This window comes from Elgaria multicarinata, chromosome 7 (assembly GCF_023053635.1).
Source record: "Elgaria multicarinata webbii isolate HBS135686 ecotype San Diego chromosome 7, rElgMul1.1.pri, whole genome shotgun sequence".
Lineage (NCBI taxonomy): Eukaryota > Metazoa > Chordata > Lepidosauria > Squamata > Anguidae > Elgaria > Elgaria multicarinata.
Window position 1 is genome coordinate 40,427,686 of NC_086177.1, and position 23,674 is coordinate 40,451,359.

Consider the following 23,674-nt stretch of genomic DNA (forward strand, 5'->3'; position numbering starts at 1 on the left):
GAAGTGAAATTGACTTAATTTGCAAATACAGCAATCTCAGTGTGGTAGTCAACTATTTATTTAGGACTTAATAGGGTCCAAGGTATTTTTGTCCTACCATAAATGTTAAATTAGCATAGCAAAATTAGGAAGATTGTGTTAACAGTAATTACTGCTGTTGCGAATAGTCAGTTGACTTATTTTATATATTCTAGCTTTGCACATAAATTTCAAACTGTCTTATGCAGTTCATAGTCTTTTGGCCCCACACTTTACATTGCCGTGTGTGTGTGCGCGTGCGTGCACATGTGTGCATATTATAGATCAAAATCTCGAAATGAATTCTGGTCCACAAAAACTTCTACCACAATACATTGGTTCACCTTTAAGATACCATAAAATTCTTCAGGTTTTCTGAAACAGACTAACCCTTTTGGTAATTAATTCATGTGTGGTAGACTAGCTAGAAGCATTAGCAATTTTGCTTTTGACGGGCGTGCTAATTTTCAGTTGATCAATTGGTATATCTGCTTCCTGGGTTACAATTTATTCATGGATGTGCAAAAACAAGTCACTGCTCTAATATAAACTATAGTACGGTCAGCTCTCCCGCAAGATATAAACTTGTGTTAGGCAGGTCACTGCCTTTTAGACTTCACCGAGCTTTCCTCTAATCAGGGGTTGGCAAGGTGGTGCCCATCAAGGTGCTCTACTCCTCCCATTTATTCTTTTGAATTAGCACATTTTCTTGCCTACAGTTGGGATTACTGTTAAATAACTTTTCTCTTGGTGCTGAAAACTCTGGGTTCAAAGGAATTGTTTAGTATGTTCGGGCTCAGTCTCCCATCTCTGCCTTGTACTCAGTTTTGGGGGCAGGTTATTTGTCCTTTGCCACACCTCCCATGGCAGCCATTTTGTGGTGGTGCTCAGAACTATTTCTTAAATAGATTTTAAGAACACAAATAAATAAATGGCCAAACATGTTCACAGCTCAAAAAGGTTGCCAACCCCTACTCAAAATTGTTGACCTGAGGTGTGCTGCACGAGTAACCTCACTCTGTATTTAGAAGCCAGGGAGAGAAATTGGACACTTCACTAACTAGATGGATTTTCCTGTTGGGTTTTTCACAAAGTGATTCTGAATAATAAAGTAATCCTGATAATGGGCAAGTTAGCTCATTCTTTTATTCTGCGCCTGACTTAATAGGCTTTCAGTGTATGCCAACATAACTTGGCATATCTTCAGAAAACGATATTGCTTTTCTTCCAATTAGCCTTTTAAGCTCTTTGATTAAACGTGGGTTATGTCCTCAAGTGATGAATGTGTGAATTTTCCTATTATTACAAAATCTGCACAGACTGTAGTTTCTAGAGTGACGGAACATGTGTAAGTGGTGAGCTCAAAGTTCACTCTTCAGACATATTGATTACATAATTCAGAAATGAGAGTCACATTACCTGTTCATAAAAATAAAGCCAGCTAGTTAATAGCATGAATGTCACATTGTGGATCTCGCCTGCTGTATAGACTTAAGATCACACACTGGAACTGACTGTAAAATAATAGTTTCAAATAACAATATATCTGGGTCATAAGGAAAAAAAGGTCTAGTTGACAGTGATAGAAAAAACAATAGTCACAGGTTTAAATAATCTTGTATGCTGGATTCCGAAGGTTTGATGCATATCAGGTTTTCGGTTCTTACTATTTTAGCTGTCTAATGCTACAGTGCTGTACCCTGTTGGGTTGAATTTAAGGCCATTAATCTCAGGGGAATTAAGGTGATATAACTGGGTATTACGCTGCAGTCTCAGATCTTAAAAGAGAAATTTGGACTTCTATATCTTTATTTATTTATTTATTTTTAAAAAAAGATGGTTCCAAATCTGTTCATCTTGTCTGGCTGAATTGGTTTGAAGATTTCAATAAAAGAGCACAATTCCAGGAAAGTTGAGCATACCTTTGAAGTGCTACTTGACCCATGACTCACTTCCTTTCTATGTCAGGTGATGTAGAATATTGAGTTTAACTGAGTAGACTATTCAGTGGGATACACAGTACCGATGGTAACTGCATTTGTGATAATGGCCCCATTCAGACAACATGCTAAACCATGCTGCTTAACCACAAAATGGTTAATGGAACGCATTAAGGTTAATACATTCCGTTAACCATTTTGTGGTTAAGCAGCATGGTTTAGCGTGTTGTCTGAACGGGGCCACTGTCTCTTTTTTCCTACAGTCATCTTTGATAGAATGAAGGCAGTCAAGTGCACCGCTGACCCCAGGTTCTGCCTGTTACTCTTGGGTGGGAAACTGAGACATGAAATTTACAATAGCTGTGGTTGTGAGAGCAGATTCATACCTGTAGAACTATAGGAGTAAGGGCCAGGTTTAACCACAGTTTACATTCATCTACATATTAGAAGTGAAGTGACAAAATTTCAAGCTTTTGGCAGTATACAGTACTGTAGTTAGTTAATTAAAGCCATTCATTGGTTCTGTGGAGTATTTTTTTCACTTAACAGAGGTGGGCTACTATGGCATACTTGAGAGTGGTTTGATAGTCCCTAGGAAAATGAAACTGTCTGTGGCCTGGATTCAAAGGGTCATGCAAGAAGCTTCATGCAGCAAGGCTTTTGAGGGCCACTTTATCAATTCAGCCCCTCTGTTCTATGCTACAAGCTGCTCCTAGTATTTGGTGGAATTTCAGGATATCTGTCCAATGAAATACAAGGACCTATGATGTGAAAATAACCTGGAGAAACTCTGGTGTGCTTTGATCCCAGCCCTAGACTGTTCATTACATTTGGGGAAATCAAATGAAGTTACATAAACATATACCTTGCATTTAGAATTTTTATTTATTTTATTTGCAACAATCAGATTTGAATGATTTTTAAAGTTAGGCAGAAAACTTACATTTTTATAAATGGGATAAACTTCCTTGAACATTAATGGGAAATTGCCAGTGCCCAGTTTGTTTGGAAAGTGAGTCATTTTTTTGTGGACAAGTTGGGTGAAAATGAAGGAAACTGGGTACAAAAGCCAAATAAAAACTGAGTAGTGCTGGCCTTCCTGAAAGAGGAAAATGTGAGAGAACAGGTTCTTTTTCTCTCTCCGTGGCTTGAATACTGTGAAAAGAGCTCACTCTCCTGTTTTGGTTGTCTTTAGCCACTGACCTTACAACACATTGCAGGAGGTGTTGTAAAGCTCAAAAGTTTGCATTCTTCTTTTTAACCAACACATGTGGTCCAATTAAAGATACTACCTTATCTATTGTATTGAAAATTGAAGAACTGGTGTTCAGTTTTTATTTATGCAGAACTTTGTGTGTCTTAGGTGTTCTTTTGAAGGCTTGATTTTTGCCTTTGATACGGGCATTAGTTGATGCCAATGATTTTTTCACCTTTGTTGTATCTTGGACCTGCTAAAGCTAAGCATAGGAACATAGGAAGCTGCCTTATTCAGACAGGCACAGGCTCTCCTGGATTTCAGGCAAGTAATTTTCCAGCCCTACCTGGAGATGCCTGTGATTCAACCTGGGACCTTCTGTATGCAAAGTATGTGCTGTACCACTGAGCTATGGTCCCTAATCACTGCGTTTTGGCCCCCCAAGCCACCATATTTTCTTGCCTTTATGCTGTCAAAAAAAGGTCTGTTTGAAAAACTTCCAAAGTAAAAGTCTGCCTTTGGAGCTCTGAATTTTGTACTAACTTGAACCGAAATGTCTTGACTGACATGGAGCATGTGCAAACCTTAACAGTACTTTTTACTTAACAATTTATCTTATACCATACATCCAAAATTGGCCACTGTTTGTTCTAGGGAAAGCCATCATTGTGATCTTGAGGACTGTCTAGAAGGACTCCACAGACCAAATAACTAGTTTATATCATGTAATATCAAGAACGTTTATTCTGCATTGAAACAAGCCACAATTGTGAAGGCAAACCCCACCACATCTTTTGTCATAGATCCCGTGATGTTCCATTAGCAACTTTTAAACTATTGCATAATCCAAGAATTTAAATAGCACAAGGATCTGATTATAAACAAGTTACTTTAATGTAACATCACAGGATTAAAGACAACCAACGTGAAATTAATTTTTTGGGGTGGGGTGCCTTCACAATTGCGGCTTGTTTCAGAGCAGAATAAACTCTCTTGTTATTACATGATGTAAACTAGTTGGATCGGAGGAATCCTTTCCAAAACCAGTTCTTTTTAAATTATTTATTACATTTATATACTGCCCCATAGCTGAAGCTCTTTACAAAGATTAAAAGACTGAACATTAAAAATCAATATACAAATTTTAAAACCATAAAACTATAAAAACAGCTAACATTTAAAACAATTATTAAACTCTCAGCCAGGCTAAAGACAGTTCTATACTAGATGCCTATTCTAGACTGGTTTGCAGTCTGGACATTGGATTGCTATTGTGCATAAACAGTGTTTGAATATCTCTCTTCTCTAATTTATAATTGACTCAGGCTTCTAGAGAGAATTGTGCTACAGAAGCCACTGTAAAACGTATTGATGAAGAAAAACCACATGGCAGATGGTGTTCGGTCTCTTCTAGACAGGATCAAAACCTCTACTCAGTTTCAGACTCTGGGATTGCTTATTAATCCAGAATTGTCATTAGAGCCTCAAATGACCTCTGTGGCTCAAAGTACCTTTTAGCAGCTTCAGGTGATATGCCCAAAGTGACCTTACCTGGATGGAGATAATGTATTTCTTCGATTTTAAGACGTCATCGATTGTAAGACGCACACTAATTTCAGTACCACCAACAGAAAAAAAACCAAAAAACCCTAAGACACACCTGCGATTCTAAGACGCACCCCATTTTTAGAGATGTTTATATGGGGAAAAAGTGTATCTTAGAATGGAAGAAATAGGGTAGCTTGACTAAATTTCCCCATGTTCTGCTGATCTCCTGTTTAGACTATTGCAGTATGAGCCTCTCATAGACTATTGCTATGAGAGCCTTCTTTAAAAACATGTCGGAAACTGCAATAGGACTGTAAAATAGGACTGTAAGATTGCTAACTGTGACTCGGCCATATTACACTTGGGTTTGCCAACTATACAGCCCAGTTTGCATGATCGTGGATGGAGAAATAAGCTATGGTGGCTTATTTCTCCTGCTGTACATGCTGGTTGTGTGGCATGGTTAGCGGTGGATTGACATAATTACCCTTGGTAGTGCAGCGTGTCATATTATGCAAACTTGACTCAGGTGACTTATTTACATGGGTAACAAGGCATCTAGATCTCATTGGCTGTTACAGGGTTTGGGGTGACTTGTTACCCATGGCAACAAACCACCATGGCTGGGTTTGCACAACACAGCAAGGTATGCTGCCACAGGAAATTATGTTAATCTTCCTGGCACACGCAGGAAGATTAACATAATTCCTGCCATTGTGGTTTATTAACCATGCGACAATTGTGTGAACTGACCTTCCTAGAGAGTTTCACCTGGCAGTATTCTTGTGGTCTTTTTTATGCCGGGTGGAGAACTTTCTGTTCACCCAGATCTTTTAAATAATTATTGTAGCCTGTGTTTCTCAATTTTAATATTTGTATTTTAATTTTGTAGTTCATGCGAGTCTTGTTCTTTGTTTTCATGCTGCTTTTGATTTTATTCATACTTTGTTTTTGTTTTAAGTTTACTGTAAGCCACACAGACAACTTTGTTATGAGGCAGCTTTCAAATATAAATAATTAAATGAGAAATATTCATGAAAATATTAGATACAGTGGAGACAATAGATCATGGAAACATTTTGCCCTTTGCGACAAGAAGTGTTAGCCACTGGAAATAATAAATAGTCAAGAATGCTAGAAGACTTTAATTAAATTCTCTGCACCCTCTGCTGTAACTAGTGATCCTGTGTTTGAGTAAGAGACCTGCATATAATATGACTTTCCCTTTTGCATCTCTGTATTTTAACGAGACATTCTTCTGTTGAATCCAAATAAGAAAATGTATTCTCTTGGGCTCTTGCTGTTATTGTGAAAAGGTGATAAAAGGGGGTGGTGTGTAGATTTCTGTGAAAAAGGCTTGCTAGAGAGTGGGAATTTGAAGCAGGGCACCCACAAGGGTCAGGGCAGTACTTAAAACCGTGGGTATCACCTTGCTAGGAGGGTGCTCTTGACCCCTATGCACAGTTTCATCTTGTCAGTTACCTTGTATGTTTGACACCTGAAATATACAAGACAGCACACAAGGCAAACCTATATATTTTTGACAGCTGGAATTTTGCAACTGCACAACTCTGAAAACTCGTCAAAAACTATAACTAAAAAAACTAGGAAGACATTTGTATACATTCCTGGGGCTGGAAAATAATAAAAACAACCCCATTTGCACAAATGTTGGGGCACAAAATATTTTTTAAAATCTCCGAACACGACCGGGGTCATGATCGGAGCAGGGAGGGGGGACTTGGCAGTAGAGAAGATAGGTTCTGCAACCAAGCCCCTGGAATACCTCCTGGAGCCAGCTGAAGGATAATGGGAATGGGGTAAACAACCCACGGTAAGCCCGATCATCTATCGGGCTCTCTGTGGGTGATTCCATGGATTGCATGGCTTATTTGTCAGGGTAAGTTGTTGTGTCATGTGAACTCACCCACTTTATAAAAGTGAATTTTAGAGACTGAGGCTATTTTCAAGAAAATATTAACTTTGTTTTCTTAGTGCTTTAGTATCTGATCGTGAAAATAAGATTTGTTCTCCGATCATGGTGAACCAGTATGATTTTTGAGAACCAACAAACTGTATTGGCTATTTTATAATATTATTGATGACAAAAAGCAAGTGGGTTGGCTTAAAAGAACTGTTGTATTAAACTATTCCCCCTTTGAAGTTTCAGATTTCATTTAAATTCTCTGCAGGTATAAAAACACACCTCATGCTGACCACATGCCTACTACATAATATGTAAAACTCAGCAAGTCTGTAGTTCAGAAGGTAGTGTAGTCTGTAAAATATTGAAACTGACATCTCCAATCAGAGTGAATAAGGAATGAGGAAAAAAGACTGAATAAGCAAAACCAATTGCAGGAACCCCCCCCCCTTTTTTTTTTACACAGAATCAGAACTTCATGCAGTCTGGATGAGAGGGTGTTCAATCTTACCTGCTGTCAAAGCTGTCAATTGCTCTCAAACCTAGACAGAAAGTTTAACCAAAATGCCCTGGAACATAAATATAAACTCATAATTAATATCTTCTAGGTCCTGAGTAAAATATACTTTCTCTGCTTATGAAAAGCAATCATGATTTCATTTAATTGAATTAGTCTTCAGACCATATATTTATTTATTTATACGTATGTGAATATATACGTATTCACATTTTTAAAATACAGACTCAAAATTAAATACAAATAACAAAACAGGCAGTTGTAAAGCAACAACTCAATAATTTATTAAATCTAAGGATATACGGTTTGCATGTAAATATGATTTAGGCTGCACTGATTCCAAATGCATTCAGCAAAGTTCCACTTGTTAGCTTGGAATAAGCTCCATTTTAAATGACATATTAATATGGCAGAGTTAGCCTGCATTAAGTAGGAGCACATTGGCAACAATGTCAGTAACACCCAACATCTTCCTAGTAAAGGTGCAAAGCAGCATAGTTGCCCTGGTAGCAGATATCCGTAGTCTAGACAAAGCCTTAGTGTATGTGCATCTTGGCTATGTGCCAACAGGGAATGAGCAGTCGTCAGCTAAACTATTTGAAATAGATAGAAATGAGGAACAAGAAGTACTTCCACAAATAAAGAGGCATACAACAGGGGCAACAGAATAAAATGTAATAGGGAGGAGGCTTAATGTAGATGTTCTTGTTGCTTCAGGAATTTTAAAATTTAAATTTGCAATATGGTATGAGGACAGACAGCTGATAATCTATCTAAAAGCGGTAAAAATACGTGGTTGAAATAAGTGAAGAAGCAACAGTGTTGTTCCAAGGTTGAGATGGGTTTCTACCTGTTTATTCTGAATCACCTCGATTCGCAGACAATAAATATTATACAATAAAAGTCATTTTAAGTGCAATCCTATGCATGTCTGTTCAGAAATAAGTCCTATTGAGTTCAGTGGAATTTACTTCCAGATAAAGGTGTATATAGGATTAGATCCTTAATTGGAAATTATCCAATATTAATGATGGGACAGGTGAAAATGGCGTTATTTCTAGATGTGTTTCATTTAAAACACACATGCTGATGAAATGAGACAGATATGTTTCAAGTTCTGAAGCAAGTAAAGTAAAATATAGGACCTATTGGTAAGAATCCGATACATTTTTAATGAATCTTGGATTAGACACAAATAGTGCAATCCTATAGATGTCTGCTCAGAAGTAGGTCTTATTGATTTCATTGGACTTACTCTCAGGTAAGTGTATGTAGGATTCCAAGCTTCGGTACTAAAATTATTTTAATGAATAAGTTAGCAAGGAAACTCTGAGATAGGTGGTTTCCATTTGGAAAGGGTCTGTCCCACCCACCTTGACTCTAAAATGGCAGATAAACACTAGTTCTCTTTGTCCCTTTTTTCTGGTGTTTCCCCTGGGATAGAGTGAGTGGAGAATCAAGCAAATTGCAAAATTGCAGTTAATGATAAAAACATAGACCCCTTCTGGATCAGACCAAAGGCATCCTGTTTTTCACAGTGGCCGTTCAGATGTCTATGGGAAACACACCAGCAAGACATGAGGACAATAGTCCTCTTTCACTGTTGAAATTTCTAGGAACTGGTATTCAGATGCCTCCCAATTTAGAGGTAGAATATAGCCTTCATGATAGTAGCCATTAATAGCCCTGTTCTCCATGAATTTGTCTAATTCTCCTTTAAAGCTAAGTTGGTGGTCATCACTATATCTTGGGGTAGTGAATTCCCTAGTTTAATTATGCGCTCTGTGAAGAAGTACTTCTTTTGTCTGTCTTGAACCTCCTACCATTCAGCTTCATTGGACGATCCCAGGTTATTATGATATCCATAATAATCTTATGAACTAGGAACACAATAAGGATTTACTCCAGCAATACTTTTTAGAAACAGGGGAGGGGGGATAGCCTGCAAAGTAGGAGAGAGAGCAGCAATTTGAACAGTGACAGCCCATTTTTGCATATTCTGGACTTGCTTAGAAGAAAGAAGGAAGAAACTATTGTATCTAGGGAGAGGGCTAATGGAATGTGAAGTGCTCTGTGTCATATGGCTTCTGGTAATAAGGTCCAGTTTTGTTCTGACATGCCTCATGTTTCCTACAGTATACAGAAGAGCCTATACTGGTAATGCACTTAAGCTGGCTGTGTTGTGGGTTGTGGCATTACTTGATGTACTGAGCACCATATACTTTAAAACAAAGGAATTCAACAGTGTGATTGCATTTTCAAAGCCCATAGTTTCTGTGTAATTGCACTTATAAAGGATTATTAAAAAACTTTAATTTAGAGGATGAATTTTAAATGCCTGGGATTATACAGTTTAACAATAAAAGTCTTAATGGTTGAAGATGACATTTCCTAATTATGCTGCCATGGTAAACTTTTGAGAGCACCCTCTGTGACAGATTTAAACATTTTGGAGCAGTTATTTTCAAGTGAAGTGACATTTCTCTTCTTAGCAAAAGTAATCAAAGTTGACCCCTCCTTAAATTAGGAGACTATAAATAAGGGGTAGGTGACTATAAATGAAGGATCCAGTTGCAGGGCTTTTTCACTGTCAACTCACAGCTTTTATCTTACAAACCACACAATATTTTACTAAGGTGGCATACCCGAACTTTTTCAAAAGCCCTGACTTCTCTGCTTGTCTTTTTCTCCTGGAACACCTTACTTAGGGGTTACATTCACAGTGCACTAAAATCTGATATTTTGAAAAGTGGGGGGGGGGATACCAACCCTGATGAAGAATCAGTGTGCAGATAAAACAAATAACCTTTATGCTACCTCACATGTGTGAGCTGATTTTTAAAAATGATTTATTGAGGTTCGGAGTTGACACCTGGCACTGGTGCTTGAAAACTGCCCAGAGAACTTCAGCTATGGGGCGTTACATAAATGTAATAAATAAATAAATATAAAAAGAGTTTGCAGGGTTTGCTTCCCACTGCTCTCTTACAGATTCTTGACAGCATCATATTGATTCATGTGGGGAACAAATTAACTGAAGGGGAAATGACTTCAAAGGAAACTAATGTTTTGGGGCTTTAATGGTTTGATGTGGGGCTCAACCTTGTACTCAGTCTCCATCTAGTCTAGCACTTTCCACTAATTTACCCCAAATAGACAATAAACTAACAGGCTCCCCTTCCCCCACCCCTCCAAATTCCTTTTTAAAAATTGGCATTACATTGGCCATTCTCCAGTTCTCTCGTATAGAGGCTGATTAGAGAGACATGTTACATATTTATGTTAAAGATCAACAATGTCAAATTTGAGTTAAGAACTTTCAGATGGATACCATTTGGACCTGGTGATTTGTTTGATTTGATTTTGTCAATAAAATGTAGAACCTAATCTGTTGTCCCTGCTATTCGCTGAAGTTCCTCAAATTCCTTTCATGAAAACATCAGTTTAGGCATTTCCCTACATCTTCTGCAGTGAAGACTGATGCAAAGAATTAATTTAGCTTCTTTGCAATCTCTTTATCCTCCTTTAGTATTCCTTTAGTTCCTACGTCATCCAATAGTCGGACTGCCTCCCGAGACAGATTCCTGTCTCTAAAGTATTAAAAACATTTTTATTCTTCTTAAAGTTACTAGCAATATGCTCCTCAATCCTTTTCTCTGTTTTTGGAATCCCTTATTGCCTCCTTGCCTCTGTGCAAGTTTGTGCTCCTTTTTGTTCTCATTTGGGTAGGATTTCCATTTTCTGAAGGAAGACTTTTCGCCAATAGCTTCTTTGACACAGCTTGTTAACCATGTTGTTGACATTTTGGACTTTCGTGATCTGTGATATTCATTCTAGCTGAGCTTCTATTATTGTGAGTTTGAGTAACCCCAAGCATTCTCAAGAGATTTGACCCACTTGACTTTTCCTTTCAGCTTTCATTTTTCTATTTTCATCATATCCAACACATTTCCTTTTCTGAAGTCAAATGTGACTGTGTTGCACTTCCTTTCCACCACAAGGTCTTAAAGATAACTTATAACACAAAATAAAATAACAAAAAGATCAGCATACAGACAACTAAGCATCAAATTTAGGGCCAAAACAGACATTACTGTCTTTTGTTTTTCCCAAGGGACCCAATCCATTTTGGAAATCCAGCATGGGAGTAATGGGGCTTTAACTTGGGCCAGATCTACACCAAGCAGAATATAACACTTTGATAATGGTTTGAAAATGTTATATCAGATTAGATTATTGCAATGTGCTCTACGTGGGGCTGCCTTTGAAGACGGTTCAGAAGCTGCAGCTTGTGCAAAATACAGTTGCCAGATTGATAATTGGAACCAGAAGGTTCGAGCATATAAAACTCACTCTGGCCCACTTGCCACTGCGTGTATGTTTCTGAGCCCAATTCAAGGTGCTGTTTTTAACCTATAAAGCCTTACACAGCTTGGGACCACAATACCTTATGGAACGCCTCCCCCAACATGAACCTACCTGTACACTACGCTCAACATCTAAGGTCCTCCTCCAGGTGCCCACCCCGAGGGAAGCTAGGAGAACGGCAACAAGTGAGAGGACCTTTTCAGTGGTGGCCCATAAATTATGGAATGATCTTCCTGATGAGGCTCGCTTGGTGCCAGCATTGTTATTTTTTTGGCGCCAGGTCAAGACTTTTCTCTTCTCCCAGGCATTTAACAGCATATGCTGAGGGTTTTTTTAACTTACCCCAGAATAGTTGTTTTTAAATGGATATTGTCTGTTTTTGTTTTTATTTTATGCTTTTTATGGTTTAAAATTTTACATATTTCTTTTTAATATTCACTGTTTTTAATTTTGTAAACTGCCCGGAGAGCTTCAGCTATGAGGCAGTATATAAATGTAAATAATAATAATAATAATAATAATAATAATAATAATAATAATAATAATAATATGGAATGTGTCCTGGGCCCCAACAGTTGTTAAAAAACCATTATGAAGCAGTAGTGTAGATCCTGCTCCGTTCTCTCCCACTATGGGCCTGATCAAGGTCGGTGGGGCCACGCTTGCAATTTCTGCTATGAAATAATGATCCATAATACAAATTAAACTGTTAGTGCTTCTTCTAGTACCTCCTTCCAGTCTGGGTTAATGTAAACATGACAACGCACATGGAGGTTGAAAAGGTTAAATTCACCTTCATCCTGATTACGTTCCCATCAAAGCTTCTAATGTCTCTGGCATCTTCAGCTTTCTCCCATCTGTTGCCTTTACAGATGCTATTTGTTTAATTCCCTCAGCTGCCTGTTGTTATGGATTGTTCACAAACATTATATCACAGTATATCACCAATTAGTGAGGCAGGCTTGCTGCTTTAACACTTTCGCCTACAACATTACAATGTAAGCGTTCTACATTCTAGATGAGAATGACTGTAAGTTCCAATTTGGGTTCAAGTGTTTAAACTTTGATAGCCTTTGAAACTATCTAAGCTTTAAGATTCTGCCATTGAAGGAGCTAAACTTGCAGTCAGAGAAGAGGTGTTTTATCTTGTGTTTATGTATTACATTTATATGTCACCCTTTTTACAAGGAGCTCATCATGGCATACATAGTTCTTCCTCTCCGTACGTTTTATACTTGCATCAACCCTCTATGATAGGTTAGACTCAGAGACTGTGACTGGCCCAAGGTCACCCAGTAAATCCTGGTCTCTCAGGTCTTAATCTAATCAGTACCCCACATTGGCTTTCTCTCTTGCTGTCTGTGTGTGTGTGAGAGAGAGAACACATGCAGCCCAAAGCCATTTTATAATAAATAAAAATTAAGAAAATAATGACTTACCGATCATAATTACTTTGGATGTAATCTCCTTGTTTTTAACACACTGTAGTCTTTCAGGGGCTGAGAGAAGGACGTTTCAGGTTCGTGTTTAAAAAACACACACTTAATTATCCACTGGATATTTTTTTTTATCCTACTGGTGGGCTAATATCTGAAGAGCAGCTTGAAGTTTTATTTTGTGATGTTAAGCAGCTGTCTGGCTGCTTTCTAACATTTGTTGTCACTTATGATTGACATCAATAAAATATGCCATTCTGTATGCAGGTCACATCTCATTGTTATGTGTTTGCAAGTACCCTCCCAAGTAACCTTCCAAATACTCTTGAGAGCATCTAAGGACATTCCTGTATAATTTTATTTTCTTTGTGCTGTTTTTTTTTAACTATACAAAATCAGTAGAAGATTTATCATTTAAAATTATTCCAGATAATTATGTAACTTTTTTTTAGAATTCTGGTCATGATGCTTCCCCCCCCCCCCAATAAACCAATTTTGCTGCTTTTCAACCAAGTTTAATCTCAGATGGTCAGTTGCTAGACATCAATCCAGAATTCACATAATCTTGTTATGCAAGGAGGCTATCCTTGTTTATATATGAGGCTACTTGTAGTCATATGAACATCAATGCCTTTCCCATTATTTGAGAGAAACCAGTAGAATTGAAAAATAGTTCAAATTCAATAATTGAGGGAAGCCAGTAGAATTGAGAAATAATTAAGATGATTCAACAAATTCATTATATATATATATATATATATATATATATATATATATGGTGATGAACAATCTAGTGTAATGTGTAATAGGAATTGTAATGTTGAAGGTAAGGAGATTCAGATTCCCAGATGCTGCTGGGAATAAGATGGGGAAGGTTAGGGTGGCAATTCTGTCTGATTAAGCAGTTGCTAATTTAATTAGAAGACAGAAGTTTTTTGATGTGTTTGAAGCTGGGAACCAGTGGAGACGAAGCACTCCCAATAGCTTAACCATGGTTAAGGAATTGGGAGCAAGATCACGAGCTGCCTTCTCCTCCTTGCATGAATTCACCTATCCTCCGCCACCATGGTTAAAAGTTATGTTAGCACTGACCTTAATCATGGATAACACTAAGTAGGGGTTGCTTTTAATTCGAGATTGAAACAAGCTTCAAAACCCTGGTTTAAAATGCTGATTAAGAGTGAATACAGACTACATGTGCTGCTTTTAATAATGTATTAGTTTTAAATGTTTTAATTAGTTATGTGTATTTTATGGTGTTTTCATTTGTGTTGTACCCTGCCTCGATCTGGAGGGAGAGGCAGGTAACAAATAAATATGTTGTTGTTATTGTTGTTGTTGTTGTTGTTGTTGTTATTACAAAACCGTGGCAGTCAGGTTTCCATCTAGACCAAAAGCCATGCGTAATACAAGAAATGAGCAATCAGTGTAATTATAATGAGTAGGCTCTTGCTGTGTATCTCTGGACTTTGCAGGAGGAATATGTTTCCTGCTTTTTTTGACATATTAAAGTTGTTTCTCCTAATTTTTCTTCAATTGACCATGAATTTTACATCTGAATTGTATGTGAGTGAATTTGATTGATTAGATTAAATGCCTGACCAGATATGAATTACAAAATTCAAGATTTTGTAATTAAAATTACTGGACTGCTGGGCCAGTATACTACAAGAGTTAGAGGTGGGAGTGGATCTACACGACATCTGATGCATGAGGTTAGGGGATTGTGGGAGAGTTACTTTGTATAGTATGGGACAACCGTTCATTTTGAGATCTTTCCATGTCTAAAGACCCCTTCATGCTTTACTCACAAGAAGGTGGGTTCTGATGTCATGTGTGCCAACTAGTCCCACTTCCAAGATCCATATATAAAGTGTTGGTATCTGCAGTGGGAAGCCTATGCACCTACATCTCTGCCTATATAGGCTTCCCTGCTACAGACATCCACACTTAATGCATGGATATTGCCATGTAGGGGTGGGAAGCTATTCATTGTGCTCAATGTCAGGAGGAGGGGTCAACAGTGTGGCCCCAACCTTTCAACACACTAAGCCCACCTTCATGTGAAATAACACATGAAGGAGGATTGTAACATGTCTGATTCTGGCTGGTGGCATGTGTTCCCTTTTTTAATTTTAGAATTTCACAGGACACCTTTATTTTTACTACAGGGTAATACCAAAAATGTAATTAATATTTATCGTAATAAATAGTGCAGGCATTGTAGTTCGCATTCTTTTTATTTTTAAAATTTTCATCTTGCAGCCCTCTTACCGTATGTACTTGGGAGATTGTGCAAATGTTTAATGGTTCTAGGAAGCCTAATTTTCCTTGGAGGTTAATAAGAAATAAACACTTCTAACTATTTAGACTCATTAGTGTAACATCATGACCACTGTTTGAAAATGAAGTGCACAAAGCAGCCTTACTGCATGTTACCTAAGTGAGTGGCTATTACTGGCTCCAGTGTCTCCCACACCTGCATCTTCCTGGTAACATTAGTAAAAGATGCAGTATAAGCACATTCATTATTTCCGTGCCTTCTGAAAGTGGCATCCAGGAGTGGGGACTGAGAAATCCAGAATGTGATGATGTCATATCATGCCTTCCATAGGTCTCACAGGAGATACGTGGGTAAGTGGCAATCACTTGTTTTCAGTAACATCTTGCTAGGCCTAAAGAAGGACTGTTGTGGAGTTTGGGGAATATTCTTTCAAACGAATCTTTGCAAGCTTATTCCAGAAGGGACTGCATAGGGCTTAGTCAACTGAGAAAATCAGAGATGGAATGATATTTCTTGTTTGACAAGAAGGCTGCAAATCTATGCACGCTCATGTGGATTCAAGTTTGTTTACCTGCACATATCAAGTATATCTAGCGTACTGTTACAAAGAAGCATGTAAACACTTCTGAGTATAGGGTGCTCAAGTTTTGTTTGTTTTTAAAGCTGAACATTGCTTTCAACCTTTGCTCTTTATTTTGTAGGTGCTAACATCATGTCGGGCCTTTCTGTTAACTTCCCGTATTCCTACCAAGGTAAGGCTAATTTTTCACTACTGTTTTTTAACATCATGTTAAAGTTCACTTATTTTAAACTAACTTACTGTTTACGATCATGGTAATGAACTATGGGGGTCATGGATTACCTGAGATTAGCTTAATAGTGCATATTCTGTATGAAATCTCTTCCTGTTCTGTCCATGGGGTCTTTTAAATACGACACTTGGAATCAATTTACCCAATCTAGGGGAGGGGCTGGGAAGGGGAAATAATTTTTTTGGTCTGTTCTGCGCCCCTTCCTAGAGTCGGAAGACCTAAAGACGGTAGTGCACGCGCTAGTAACTTCAAGGCTTGACTTCTGCAACGCGCTTTACATAGGGCTACCTTTGTGCCTAGTCCGGAAACTTCAACTAGTTCAAAATATGGCAGCCAGGCTGGTCACCGGTACACCTAGGGGTGGCCATATTACACCAATTTTAAAATCTCTTCACTGGCTGCCAATTTGTTTCCGGGCGAAGTATAAAGTGTTGGTTATCACCTTTAAAGCCCTACATGGTTTGGGTCCAGGCTACCTGCGGGATGGCCTTCTCCCGTACAATCCGCCCCGCACACTCCGGTCCTCTGGGAAGAACTTACTCCAGCCAACAAAAACAAGGCTGACAACTATTACCCAGAGGACCTTTTCTTCTGCTGCTCCCAGTTTGTAGAATGGCTTGCCGGGAGAGATTCGTCAACTTAACAGTCTTCCGGAATTTAAGAAACCATGAAGTTTGATCTCTTTCGGCAGGCCTACCCAGTTGAATTTTAAATTTGTCTTTTAATAATGTGCTGCTTTTAATAATGTATTAGTTTTAAATGTTTTAATTAGTTTAATTAGTTGTGTTGTACCCCGCCTCGATCCAGAAGGAGAGGCGGGTAACTACTACTATTATTATTATTATTATTATTATTATTATTATTATTATTATTATTAAATATGGAGTTACCTGAATATACCATCATGTGTCCAGAAGCCAATTTATGCTAAATTTAGACATGTTCAATACAAGCCAGCCCCATTGCTATGTATATTAGTCCTCTGACCATGGTTAACATGAATAGATGTGTGAAGGTTTGTGATAAGCTGGATGAGTCATGAGTTGAGTTGCCTCTAAGGTTGGGGAAACGATCAATGTTTGAGCTCACCAAGATTCTCCAAATATCACCTCGCTGCTCGTTTCTTGTCGATTTGCGCTCGTGTTTGCGATTTCTGTTTGACGTGTGTGAATGGGAAATTGCACAAAATGAACAGCTATCAAACGTGAGTGTTAATTTTAGGAAAATCCTAAGAAGATCCATTGCCTAGCAGCATTATATCTGCAGGATACAAGACTAATTCATCTTCTGTACACAATGGACATCGTTATTAGCCTTTGAAACGACTCTTGCAAGCGATTTTATTTCAAATTGACAAACTCATCCAAGAAAATTCTATCAAACAATCATCCTCACTGGATTTGGGGGATGAATTATTCTACCAAATTTGTGAGAGAACAGATTCTGAGATCAGATACTTTGTAGGGTCCATTAGGTCCTCTGTCACATCAGCCTCTAATAGGCTTAACCTGGTGCATGCTGTTGATTTCATTAGTGCCATGCCAGGGCCTGCTGCTGTTTCCATATTTACAGTGTGGATTTCTCTGAGCCCATGGATGGAGCAAGGAAGCTCAATGAGAGCTGTTAACGCAGAAAAGGTCTGGGGAAAGACTGAGGTTATACAGACCTGGTTCACACATTATGCTTAACCCATGGTTGTTGAATTCTCAGTTAGCATGATGTGTGAACCCAGTCATGCTAATAAACCATGGTTTCTTAACCATGAGCAACCCAGAAACAGACCCATTATTTGTTCTTGGGTTGTGAACCATGTGCAGTCATTGACCTGGTTGAAACAACACAGTGCAACTCATCATGGATTATTTAACCCACAAGAAGCTGCAGCACCTGCAAGCAGTACTTTGTATATCCAGTTCCCGCTTGACAATTGTCGCATTGTGAAAACCTGGTGAATGTGGGTTATACAAGGGTTAAATAACCCTCGCATAACCCATGTTCTGATCTGGGGTTATGCTAGGGTTGTTTAATCCAGACTTGCCAGGTTTACATAACCCATGGTGCATCTGGTTCATTAAGTGTGAATCCAGAACCATGGGTTGTTTCACTGGGTTACAGAGACCATGGGCAAACATGATAAAGAAAATCCCAGCAGCTCTATGTGCCAGTACTGCAGTGCCACAAAGGCATTTGGGATAGAGGGAGGGAGCAGGCAAAGGAAGAGGAAATCAGACAATCCAAGGATTAAGAAATTCACAATTTGTTCAATCATCTGCCAGACAAACCTTGGGCATGCAGCAAACTATGGGTTAACCATGGGTTAAATAAACCATAGGTTAGTGTTATGTGTGAACCTGGTCATATACTGGCTTTCCATATCATCAGTCTGTTTCTTTCTCATCATGAGTAAATCCTTGCTCCTGAGCAAACCCTAGGTAAAAGGGTCTTCTGGCAGCCAGCTAGGCATCATAATGACAACTCTGAGCTGTCATTGCTTTAGTAGGCCATGGGATGAGGGAGGAGAGTCTGGAACTTGTGACAGGATTGAAAGGATTCTTTGAGACTTCAGGCAAGACATCTCTGCAATGAAACTACTCAGGTTGCCCTATGTCTTCTGGGGGAATAGGATTTGCTGAAGAATACCAACTTTCTTCCTCCGAAGGGGTCTTTTCTTGAGCTTGGGTCAACTGGGTGTCTGACAGGATTGAGACATCTCCATCCTGATTACTCCATCCTGCTCCAGCTTGGCACAAGTGATGGGATTCATGGAGACTCAATATAGAACTTGGTGAATATCCCCTTCTCAGTAGTGTGGTGGGATGACGTATTCAAGCCCCCAAATGGGTTATATCACACACACACACCACTCTGAATTCTTAATTGTATTGGAGTTTCAAAACAGGAATGTTCCCTAGTTTACTATAGCTACATTATTTATTCACAGTGAAGTAGTAACTGTTGTTTTCTCTGGAACCTGAAGTTGCATCTTATGACTTGTCTAACAGCATGTTCCATGAAATACTTTGATTCTCATGACAATTGGAAGTGATTGTCTTGGCAGAGGAAAGACGTCTTTGCTTTTCACAGATGATGAATTTGTATCTGGAGATAATCATCCCACATGGACTCTGGCTAACATGATGTTGGCAGATGTCCATATTTTTCCTTTTGTGCAAACAACTCCAGAAAACTAGCAAAATAAAACAGGAGTGGGTCTTAGTTTTCTCTTCCTTGATTATATGCAGCGTATATAGAAGCTTTAGTCACAGTCTAAATTGTAGTGCAGTAATGTTAGCAGAATGTGAATTATGGTGAACATGCCAGGTTAAATGTGCTACATTGAGGATATGGTTAAAATTTTAAAAATACATTTGGCATTTAGCTTGAAAAATCTGAAAACTACTAAATACCTTTTTTCCACAGCTGAAGGAAAATCAGAAAAAGGGGGAAACAGAGCCCCAGAGGAAAACATGAATAACACAAAACTGTCCTTAAACTTAACCCGAAATGAATACACTTGCAGTACATTTTCTATTTAGGCATGGAAGAGAAGTGCTTCTTTTTCTGTTATTGCAGAACAGAAGCTGAATCTTTTATTTAATTAGAACTGCTGTTTGTAAGGAAATGCTCTCAGATGTTCTACTGGAACTTGTTTAACCATTTTCAGTGCAAACTAAGGACCATGTTTCTGTTGCAGTCCAAAGTGTTTCCAAGTCACACATTCAGAGTGTTTCCAAGTCATGTTGTTTCTTCCATTTACTTTTCAAAAATACTATTCTTTCTCACCGCACAGTTTGGGCACTATAACCTTCTCCCTTCTGGTTTTCTCACCTCTTACTGTTTTGAACACCAGAACTCTTCTCAGATCTCACCATAGTGGCTTCCTGTCCACTGCTGAATCCAGCAAAAAATTCCTCACACTTACTTTCAAAGCCCTCCATAGTCTTGCTTTCCATCTCTTCCCTCTCATATTCTAGTATGTCCCGGCGCATGATTTTCATCCCTTCAGGCCTGCCATCCTCAGCTGTGTGAAGCTCTCTGGCTCCCTCAAATGACTCAAACCTTCCCAAACTCTTCCAAATGGTTGTAAACCGTCCAGAGAGCTTCAGCTATTGGGCAATATAAAATGTAATAAATAAATAAAATCTTATGCCGGGAATTACCTCCCAAACCAACCGTGTTGGGCTACCTCTCAGTTCCTTCAAATCCCTATTTAAAATCCACTCTTTCCAGAAAGATGTTGACATAGAATCATAGAATAGCAGAGTTGGAAGGGGCCTACAAGGCCCTGCTCAATGCAGGAATCCACCCTAAAGCATCCCTGACGGTTGTCCAGCTGCCTCTTGAATGCCTCTAGTGTGGGAGAGCCCACAACCTCCCTAGGTAACTGATTCCATTGTCGTACTGCTCTAACAGTCAGGAAGTTTTTCCTGATGTCCAGCTGGAATCTGGCTTCCTTTAATTTGAGCCCATTATTCCGTGTCCTGCATTCTGGGAGGATTGAGAAGAGATCCTGGCCCTACTCTGTGTGACAACCTTTGAAGTATTTGAAGAGTATAACTTACGTCCTATTGTAACTAAGCCTAAATATGTGTAACTGAAATACCATCTCTCTTTCATCTCTCTCCCCTTCCTCTGTTTTTCCCCTATTTATTGAATTTTAGATATAAATTAATCAGGGCTGAGATTTGTTCTCTTGTATGCTGTGCCACGCACATTGATGGCGTTTTAGGAATTCATTTAATTAATTAATTAATTAATAAAAATAGGTGGCTGTGTATTCATTATTTATCTAATGGCTTAATCTCTGCTTAATGTATATTTCTTACTCTGTTTGAATTACAGCTAGAACTAACTTTCAGCTACTTGGAAATCCAAGGAATCACCTGCAATAAACCAGGCCAGGTGAATATTTTAGTTATAAAAGGATTTAATATTGTGGTAATGCTGTCTAGAAGCTTAGAAATATGTTAATTAGATTGCTAGTCTCTGCCACCTCCACTTCAACCTTCTTTTAGGATGCAATCCTATGATGTTTATACAGAAAAATAACCCTTCTACTATTCCCAAAATATCCTAGTCAGGTTTTTCTGTCTGACTTAGACAGAAAGCATAGAATTGTGCCTTTAGATGAAATACATGAAGAAGTTATGGAAGAAATGTAGATGTAATACCACCAATATTTGAATTATGCTGTTAAAACCATTTATTTATAAGATTTTCAGTTGCTGAATTTGAAAAAGGAGGGTCATTCACAGGAAGATAAAAAGTAACTTGAAACACAAAATATAGATCAGGAATAATTTAGAAAATCAGGAATCATTCCACTATAATTTGGAATGTAATTTGCAATGAAAATATGAAAAATGTGCCTTCTGAATGCAAAATCTATGAGAACATTGTAGGAATATTCAATGGGGAGGAGACAGAAATCCATTCTTCTACTTACAGAATTTCCTTTTAAATGTCCATGTTCCTTTTACACTCCAGTATATACTTTTTCCACCTGCTTTTCTCTCTCAAGGAAAACATTGTTCATATGTATTAACCAAAACATGGTTTGACCATTGAGCCCAAGCCACAGGCTCCCACACTCCCTCCATTATTTATGCCCTGAGATACCCTCCCCAAGGTACTAGTTCATGGCTAACCCTAGCTTGCAATTACCACCAAACTGGGAAAACTAAGTTTTTACAAACCATAATTTGAAACCCACTTCAAATCATGATTTGATGAAAAAGTGAGTCCCGTCCGCCCCCGTACAGATATAGGAGCAAACTAGGATTGTCACAAACAAAACCTACACCTCGGAATGTATGGGAATTCTGTTTGAGGGGTGAAACCTTGATGGGTTTTTTCTGGTTCAGCCCTGCGGGTGCAGTCTGTTTCCTCCCACTAGCGATGACTTGATCTGTAAGAAGTTGAGCCAATATGCAGATTCTTTTTATTTGTTTTTAATGGCAGCAGTCTGAGCCAAAGATTTTGGAGGATCTTGAAATTTGCACGAATGATTTCATGATTTATTTTTTAGAATGTTACTGATGATCCTGTGCAACTACACACAATCACAATTCTGCCACATAGCCAGGCATATTCCCATCTTGTCAATTTTACTCACACACACACTCTCTTTTGCTTAGAAAGTGTGAAAGTGGAGCATGAAATTGACATGTTCTTTGACAAGTACGGAATATGGTTCTGCTGGGCTAAACCCAGTAGTGTATGGAAAGGATGGAATTGACAAGGTTTTTGACAATATGCCTCTATAGGGCTACATAGCAGACAGGCAGTTAAAAATATTTTTTAAAAATTGCAACACTATTTCAGCAAATTTCAAGATCCTTTCTACCAAAACTGCACAAATTGCAATTTGCACAAATGACAGAGCCCTAAAAATATACAAAATATTTTTGGAATTCTGGGAGGTGGGAATCTGATACAGTGTACCACTGCTTTCTTGCTGTAAGGAAATGTGATTCTTTTTGGATTATTTGTTTGTTTGTTTGTTTAGCATAGCATTACTAAATATTCCTTCTAATAGTTGTTACTGAAGTGGTATTTGCGGGGGGACGACATTTTAAAGACAAGTTTAAATATACTACCTCATATTTTACTAACTTTGTTATGCAGCTGATTGTAGAAACTGAAAAATGCAACATTTCTATGAAGCTGACTTCATCTGAAGATGTGCATGAAGTATTGGCACACGTTGGAACATGCCTTAGGAGGATATTTCCTGGTCTATCTCCAGTGTAGGTATTCATTGGGAGAACCGTAGCATATGTTCAAAATCCAGTTATTCAGTCAGACACATACACACACGTGTGTGTGTGTGTGTGTGTATAGTATGAGGTGAGTATTGATTGAATGCACACAGGGGAAAACGTAGTATGCATCAGGTGAATGTGGATGTATTTATCAACAGCTTTTGCGATAGTCACATATTTTTACAATTTCTGCGATCACACGTATTGTAGAGGAGTACCTATGTAGTCATCAATTTTACACAAGACTTCTCTGGGGGCACTTGACACTTCATATAGATAATTTTTTTAGTGTTTTGAACCAGTCTTTAAACAGGAAGACTTCACCCGGAGAATCATTATGTCAAGTTCTGCGTTGCTGCAAGTGATAGTGTAAGAAATCTGGGGATTCATTAATGGGAAAGGAGAGACTGAAAGCAAAACGTGGACTGCAGCCCCACTGCAATCTGCAGTTTATATAGATAACTTTAACATAGTAATCTATGTTTTAACTGGTGTTCTAATTCGTATCTACATTTTGCTCTTGCATGCAGGAGAATCATGAAAAAAGTAATTATGGAGCCCCCGGAAAGACTGGCTAATCTCCAGACACTGTGGGACAGCCAAACTGTGGCAGAATTAGGACCATGTGGTATGTGTGTGTGCTTTTTTCAGATTGAAGTGTGTAATTTCTGAAATCACCAGTACTAGGAAGCTTAATTCTATTTCTGGTGCAAGTTGTGATTTTTGGTAAAGTATAATTATCTCTAAAGTGTAGTTAGAATAGAGTGTCATTGTGATGGGTGTGGGAAGATGCTATTTTTATGCTTTATTGTACCTTGCTGTATATTACACAAAAATGTGGTGTAGACTCAGTTAGTTTCATATTGTG

The 23,674-nt window shown here is 38.3% G+C and overlaps 1 protein-coding gene across 2 annotated transcripts in view; it reads left to right on the forward strand.

The window, feature by feature from the left end:
- CARMIL1 (capping protein regulator and myosin 1 linker 1) overlaps window positions 1-23,674 on the forward strand; it is a 172,535-nt gene that overhangs the window by 65,277 nt on the left and 83,584 nt on the right. For both annotated transcript variants that reach the window (XM_063130459.1, XM_063130460.1), the window contains exons 3-6: window positions 15,932-15,982; window positions 20,885-20,944; window positions 22,670-22,791; window positions 23,337-23,434. In XM_063130459.1, the coding sequence (XP_062986529.1) occupies window positions 15,932-15,982; window positions 20,885-20,944; window positions 22,670-22,791; window positions 23,337-23,434 (331 nt within the window). The remainder of the gene's footprint in view (window positions 1-15,931; window positions 15,983-20,884; window positions 20,945-22,669; window positions 22,792-23,336; window positions 23,435-23,674) is intronic.